The sequence below is a fragment of the Carassius carassius genome, chromosome 4 (assembly GCF_963082965.1).
Source record: "Carassius carassius chromosome 4, fCarCar2.1, whole genome shotgun sequence".
NCBI classification, from domain to species: Eukaryota; Metazoa; Chordata; class Actinopteri; order Cypriniformes; family Cyprinidae; genus Carassius; species Carassius carassius.
In genome coordinates, this window is record NC_081758.1 from 21,090,113 (window position 1) to 21,098,047 (window position 7,935).

Consider the following 7,935-nt stretch of genomic DNA (forward strand, 5'->3'; position numbering starts at 1 on the left):
GGGTCCAAAGTTATTTTTTTATTTATTATATGAAATAATAAAAAGAGCAGACACAACTGGGGGCTTCTGTCCAAAACCTTACTCTGTCTACCTTATTACTAAAGACTGTCCCAGACAATGTAGATAAGCTTTAAAGCTTAAAATGTCACTGTTATTTGGAGTTTTCTAAAGAGTCCACACTTACAATTCCAAAGTAAGAAGACAACAAATACAAGTGTTAATGTATTGAGATATGCGGAAAACTAACTCCACAACAAGACAAAATATGGATCGACCTCATTTTATTTTTGAAAAAATGGTTTAATAGACAGTGCATAAAGTTTATTTTTTTCTTAACTCAGATAATGACAAAAAGTCTATAATAAAAAAGTAACTTTGTATATTATATTATGCATGCATAATCATTCATAAAAAAAATTAAAAAACATTTTGTAATAATAGGTTGCAGTTGAAGTGCCATTTCTCCTAAGGGTTTTTTTTTTTTTTATAATTGTCATTAGCTGACCCCAACATAACGTCTTGTTAAGGTCCTATATAAAGAAAAGGGTAGTGAAAACATTTGATGATATTCCAGTGAAAAGGAAAGTTTTCTACATTGACCTGATTTGTGGTTTGTTTATATATTAACTCTTTGGTTTCTCAACATTGTAACTCTGATTAGTCACTGAATTTCATCATTAGAAATCTTTCGTCATTGAAATTTTTTATAATCTGCAAACATATGAAAAAAAATGGCATAACCCAGACATTTTTGTCTGGAAACTTTTACTAAAGGTTTGGTTTATGCCAGCTTATCCTCAAATTATCTGGTTTACTAAGCATGTCTCATTTTAAAAAATGACCCAGGAATGCTTAGAGAATAACTATACAATAATTTATACTGGACAAATAACTTTCACACATTTATGGCCAGTATTTATGTCAGCATCTTTTTACATCAGATGCAACAATGTTGTTTAGACTGCCTTGAAAATAAAGAGGTAGTGAAAACAACCGACAATCTTCCACAGAAAATACACATTTTGTCCCACATCCTTTTTTGTGGTTTCTCACTGCCTTCACAAATAAATTCAACATCCACAAGCACACCAGAAAAACCAGCAGATCCCAGCCACAGTTTGGCATGATGGAGACTGAATTTTTATTTCACAGTCCAAAAGTTGCTGTATAGAACTTGCGTTGAATAGGTAAACATAAGTATTTGTAAATTTTATCAACTTGCTAAAAAAAAACTTTTGTCTAGTATTTCACATGCTGAATGTAACTGTCAGGCGGTACGTGGTTTTAGAAAAGCACACAACGAAGGAGTATTTTTTTATTTTTTTATTAACAGAAACCACTTTCACAATTACAAAAACAACATGAACCCAAGACAAAAACGATTAGAAACCGAGGGCTTATAAAGGGCAGGCAACTTAGGAGCAAACAAGATGATTAACAAACACAGATGGAAACTAATGAATGATAATTCGATAATGAAGAGAACAGGAAATTAGCCAAGCAGTGCAAAATGGAACTAAACAGAAACCAACACATGACAGTAACTTAATTATCAAGTAATGAATAAAATTCTTCACTGGCAGTCATCATGGAGTCAAAACAGTGTTCACATTACAACCTAACCACGAGCACTAATCTTCAGAAGTGTTAAGCACAAAAACTTTAACATTGCAGACACCTTTTTTAAATGTAGAAAATAAAAGTATTAAATACTAACATGCCAAAAAAAAAAAAACATAAAATAAAATAACATAAATTGACAGAAATATGAGTTTAATTTATAAAATATTTATGTCAACAGAACTTTACATAAAGGTTCAAGTAAATCAATATATTAAAAAAAATGTTTTATTTGCAATCATGCGTTTATTTAAATTGTGGCAATTTCTTTTAGGGTAAGCTTAAACATTTTCATTTTTTCATTGGTTGTTAGTGGCTTGGCCGAACTATCTTTCAGTTACTAAACTGAAAATTGACTTTGATGATGACCCACAGCTAATACTCTGTCACTAAGCAAGGTTGGGTCTTGTTAGGACTTGGATGAGAGACCTCTTTGGGAAAACTACAGTGCAAAAAAAAAAAAAAAATATATATATATATATATATATATATAATGTATAAGTATAATGTCCTAGCAGATAGGGCTGTTGGTGGTTAAAGGGAGTGAGTGATTAAGAATGATTATAAAACTTGATTTTCGTGTAAGCTTATAAAGTACATACAGTTGGTAATCAGTCATAAATGAAATAAACTACAGCTTCAAAGTGTAGTTATTAACTATTAAATCAGCAGGATTCAGCCAGATTGAATGCATAGAAATTGTTGGGTGCTACTCGTCTTTCACACAATGGTTCATTAGCTTTAAAATTCTTGCAAAAGACTGTGTTAATAAGTAGGTTTAATGTAAATTTTCTACATTTCTTTGTATTGTTACCTTAATTTATGCACCAAATGTTAACAACAGATTGTCATGTATTTAAAAACGGACAATAAAAGCCATCAAATTCAATCAAATTCCCCAAGAGTTTTTCCACTTTCAATGTTTTAGCCTAACGTCTGTCTCACCAAATCATAATTCTCACTAATATAATTAAGCATGAATTCCTTCCTCATTCTTGGAAAGTTACACTCAAGGTGCTCTAAGTCAAGGCTTCTCTCCATAAAGGTTAAGGACCGTGCTTCCGAGAAATTGCAATAAAAAGAGAAAAAAGAGAGGAAGGTGGAGTATTGAAACCTAAAAATGGGAACTAACACTTAGGGGAAACCCTGTCCCTACAGTATTTAAATGGATTCATGAAGTCCTTCAGTCATAATCTCACTGAGCCAGACATAACACAAGCACAGCTCATCGAGAACAAGAAGACAATGAAGACTATAGCAGCTTTTGTTCTTCTCGTCTGCCTGATCGCTGTAGGAGTGAAAGGTGAGTTTGAGCTCTGAGAGTCGCAGATCAAGAGCATTCAGCATATCTTTAAGATTTATATGTGTTTAGGTGATGATCTGATTGATTCTAATGAAATATATGGCATTTCTCTTCCAGGACAGGACAGGTTTTCAAAGGGCAGGTGCCTGTGTGCAGACAAAGGTGCGAACATGGTTTTAGTGAGGAACATTGAGAAAGTTGAAATCATCCCTCCAAGCCCATCTTGTCGCAAACATGAGATTATGTAAGCATAGCCCACATTTGTATACATTGATTTATTTACATTTTTTATTAATTCATCAACTGTAAAACAATCAAGAGTAAGACCCGGCTTATTACTTTTGTTCTTTCATAGTGTGACTCTGAAGAATGGTGCAGGACGGAAATGCATGAACCCAGAGTCAAAATTCACTAAAAATGTCATCATAAAGGCTATTGAAAAGAGGTGAGAATGTCTGCTTTAAGTATATTAATCTTGCTTCACAAACATATTCAATGCAAAGACGTAGATTTGTGTGGCAGAGAGAGACATGTGGCAATTAAAAATAAAAAAGAATGAATTAATGGGAAAATAAACTAAATTGAAATGATTTCTGATCTTCACAGGAGCTAGCAGACTGTGCCACACAGTACATCTGTCTCTGTGCCTCTGAAGAACACCAAGACATCATCATAAGCACCAGCTTCCTTCAAATGACTTCACTGACTTAAGATGTATTAATATTTTGCCTAATAATTAATATTTCATTAAATTTAAATTTAAATTTTATAATGTCTAAGCTGATTCAATTAATTTTATGTGACCACTAGGTTGTTTGCACAAACATATTTTAATAAGACCACTGAACAATGTGTCATATGTACAGTCTTGTTATAATTTGCTGTATGATTGTATTTTCATTGTCCACAAAGATGTCAAATAAAGCTTTTTTAATATATTAATTACGTCTTCTGACCTTTCAGAGTAGTTCTTGCATTCTGACATTCTGAGTGAAAATGCATCTCCATTTACAAACACAATAGTCCCATTGGTATGTAAAACATGAGGTAAAACATAAAGCTTTAAAGACTGCAACTACTGTAAACGGTGTCTCCGTTATAAGCAGTTATTTTTGACCAACCTGGCTAGCAGAAAGACTTTTGCCAGTGCAAACTAAAGTAGGTTTGCCACTGCACTGGATAAATCAATCAACTGAAAGAGATGCAAGCTACATTTCCATTCCCCACCTCAAAAATGAATTGAAACCAATTCTAGACAACTACTTCTAACTGTGATCAGAAGAAGCTGTTCAAAAATAATAATAACAATAAAAAATAAACCTTAAAACGTGGGAACTTCTGCTCTATCTATTGTTAGTTGCCTCATCGTTAAATGAACAAAGAGTTTAAACAAATGATTCTCTCTTGAAAAAGGAAAAGAGGAGGTGGTCACTCATTCTCTGCTCTATTCTTCAAACAGATTATCATTAGTCATTTGATATTTTATATCTGACAACAGTTCATGATGTTGTGTGATGAAATAGTGTTTTGTGAATATCACAAATCAACACTAGTGAAGCAATTTGTGTTTACTGTTATTTTTTAATCTATCTATCATCTATCTATCTATCTCTATATCCATCCATCCATCTATATTCTTTACTGTATTGATATGCCTGAAACAGCTGTTTATAGCAGTTATACTACTCGTATAGAAGTTTTTCCTGTATTAAAGTAAATCGTGCATGTCAGCATTTCCTAATTTCAATAAATCATGTTTTTATCCAATACTTTAAAATAGAACATGCAATGTACAGTAAAAGGGTAGTGAGAGCCGCTAACCACTGTCTTCTATTAAGCTCTATTTTTAAAAGAACTCTTGGTCTGTTCACTAGTGTGTGGTTTACATCACCACGCTGTGATTCAGTCTTGTGCCTGCAAAAACCGCAGTCTGATATTCAGAACAACAACAGCACAGGTCATAAAATAAGGAATTCTTATTGAGTGACGTATATTTTAGATACGATATTGTCAGTTACTTTGATTATTATTCATCAGCTAAGAAAAACGATTTGAAACTAAGCCACAGCAGATTCAAATGTCACAGGACTATTTCTAGAATTTCTTTCTGAATTGGGCATAGCACCCTCATCAAAAATATGTCACCATATTTTAATACTTTTATTGAATATAAATTGTCTTTCCTGTAGAGCAAAGTCATTCATACGCTGCATGTGCAATAAAGAGCTGCTTCATAGCTGACAGTTTTGTTCCCTACAAAGGATTCTAGGTAAAAAATAAAAAAACATCTGCATCACTTTTTGTTTTCTGCCATATAAAACATCCTGTTACTAACAATCTCAGACCTTTTTGCAAACCTATTTGACCGACTGATTCAATCACCATCTGGCATCCCTAGTTCGGATTTCAAAACAGCTGACAGAAAACACACATTACCTACTTTCTCATGTGCATGACTGTAAATGATTCTTAGGTTGGTATACAGACATCTCCATTGTCAGACAGAGGTTTCGGTAATATTTTACTAGAGCACAGTGGCATTTCAATGGGCCTTGTGCAACAGTAAAAAAAGATCCACCTATGCCCCGATTGTTGAATGATTCAGAACATTAAATAATTTACTGACTCACTCATAATCACACTTGTTTTGTACCTGAATGTAGTGTTTTTTAACAAATGTATTGAGAAATGGTTCAGTGACCTACTTACTTCTTGCCACATCACCTACTGATGCACCTGCATAAAGAGTCACCGGAAGTCCCCTGCTAATACACAGACTGTCTGGAAATTCAAAATACAAATGTGTATTAAATTACACAATGATTAAGTTTTTTATTGTTTTAATGGCATAATTCTTTCTGCATTGCAATAAGTGTAATATTGCAATTATAGTCTGTTAGACTATAATTGCAATATTACACTATTATTGCCACGAAAAGCATTAAAACATTTTTTTTTTAAAACATAATCATTGTCATTTAATACAAATTATTATTATGCTTATTATGTAATTGCAATTTTATTGTAATTACAGTCTAATATTGACAAAAGAAAATTATTATTCAAATAGTTCCTTCCTCATTCTTGGAAAGGTCAAGTCTGCATGAAAAGAAAGTGTTTCTGAGAAATGAGACAAGTACAGATGCTGGACTATAGAAACAAAAACTAACTAAATAAAAAATTCTCAGGGAGGGAAAATCCCTTATAAAAGCATAAAAATAAAGCAGCTGACCTTAATCACCCACAACTTCATTAATCAGCCATAAGTGAGATTAGTGAGGATCAACATTATGAAAATCATTACAGCTGTGGTTATTCTAGGCTGCCTGCTTGTTGTAGAGGTGAAAGGTGAGTTTGATCTCTGAACTTTGCAGATCGAAGAAATGCAAATATTCAGGTTTTTGATGTTGTGCATTTATATCATGAAACCTTCTTGCATGGCAGGCTGTTGTAGATAATGGTACAATGCTCTGTTTTTCTCTTCCAGGCCAGGCTAGAGCTCCAAAGGGCAGGTGTTTTTGTGCTGGCAAAGGTGTGAAAATGGTTCCCCCAAAACTGATTGAGAAGGTTGAAATCATACCACCAAGTCCCTCTTGTAAAAACCAGGAGATTGTGTAAGCACATACCGTTATTTACATATATTCTCTAAATACTGTACATCTCTGTTTAAATATGTTGAATGACAAATAATCATGCAGTTTATTTTGTCTCATGGTTTTCTGTAGTGTTACTCTGAAAAATAGTACAGAGCAGAAATGCTTGAATCCAGAATCTAAATTCACACAGAAATACATAATGAAGGCTGTTGAAAAGAGGTTAGTATAACCCTTTACTGTTTTTAATATTATATTTTGTTTATACTTGATGTCCACAACTTCTAAAAGAAGTAAACACCACAGATCTACAGAGTGAGAAAGACAATATGAATACTTCTCTTTTACTTATCCATCAGAGAAGACTCACTATCAACTGTTTCTGATTATTTTTAGGAGCCTGCAGAAGTGATAGCCTGAAATATGAATCCATATGAGCTATTGTTAAGTGAAGAACATATTATGTTAACACCCTACAATCAGTAGGCAACACCTTTAAGACCAATCTTGAACTGAAATTGATATTGCAATGTAAATCTTTTCCTAATGTTTCCTTAATGATTTTTTTCCTGATAAATATAATCACTAATCACTGATATACATCTTAAAATAGTAATGGAAAACATGCCTGATTACAGAGTGTAATATTTACAGTCATGCACAATAAAGCTTTTGTGACATTGCAGTATTGGTTTTTTGTCTGTTTGTTTGTTTTTGTTCTTATTTTCATTCTATGGAGTATAAATTAAAAATAAACTAAATAAAACATTTGCATACATTTATATTTAGCCTATTAGCCATCATTTTATCCAAACCTATTTACAAATTAGGACATTGGAAGCAATCAAAATCAACAAGAGAGCAACGATATGCAAGTGCTATAACAAGTCAGCTTAACGCAGTACACGTAGCAAGGTTTTTTATTATTATTTGTATTATATAATAAATAAAAAGAAAACAGATAGAATACAAAAAGATTAGAGAAGTTCTTTTTTATTATTAATATTAAGCTGTTAGTAAATGAACAGTCTAAGGGACAAGTTTTTTTAAAGAATAGAATTAGAATAGTGAGTTCTAAAGTTAGAGGGTCAAATAAAGATGGAAGAGATGTGTTTTTAGCTGATTCTTGAAGATGGCTAAGGACTCAGCTGCTCGAATTGAGTTGGGAAGGTCATTCCACCAGGAGGGAACATTTCATTTAAAAGTTTGTAAAAGGGATTTTCTGCCTTTTTGGGATGCTTAATCAAGCGATTGTCACGTGCAGAACGCAAGCTTCGAGAGGGCACATAAGTCTGAAGTAATGATTTTTTGTTAAGGGGTGCAGACAGAGGCAGTGGTGAGACTACCTGCATTGTTTTGGCGCTTTGCCCCCTAGTGGTCAGGAGACCTCATAACTTGCTTTGGCCAAAATCACAATCA

General features: G+C 33.0%; 2 protein-coding genes across 2 annotated transcripts; both read left to right on the forward strand.

Moving 5' to 3' along the window:
* The first annotated feature begins 2,827 nt into the window (after positions 1-2,827).
* Positions 2,828-3,674, forward strand: LOC132130349 (C-X-C motif chemokine 11-6-like). The gene is made up of 4 exons (XM_059542041.1): positions 2,828-2,923; positions 3,041-3,167; positions 3,279-3,368; positions 3,530-3,674. Exons 1-4 carry the CDS (start codon positions 2,866-2,868, stop codon positions 3,534-3,536), a joined length of 282 nt encoding a protein of 93 aa, XP_059398024.1. The 5' UTR covers positions 2,828-2,865; the 3' UTR covers positions 3,537-3,674.
* Positions 3,675-6,147: 2,473 nt separating this feature from the next.
* On the forward strand, positions 6,148-7,201 carry cxcl11.4 (chemokine (C-X-C motif) ligand 11, duplicate 4). The gene is made up of 4 exons (XM_059542028.1): positions 6,148-6,271; positions 6,411-6,537; positions 6,649-6,738; positions 6,913-7,201. Exons 1-4 carry the CDS (start codon positions 6,214-6,216, stop codon positions 6,926-6,928), a joined length of 291 nt encoding a protein of 96 aa, XP_059398011.1. The 5' UTR covers positions 6,148-6,213; the 3' UTR covers positions 6,929-7,201.
* The last annotated feature ends 734 nt before the right edge of the window (positions 7,202-7,935 follow it).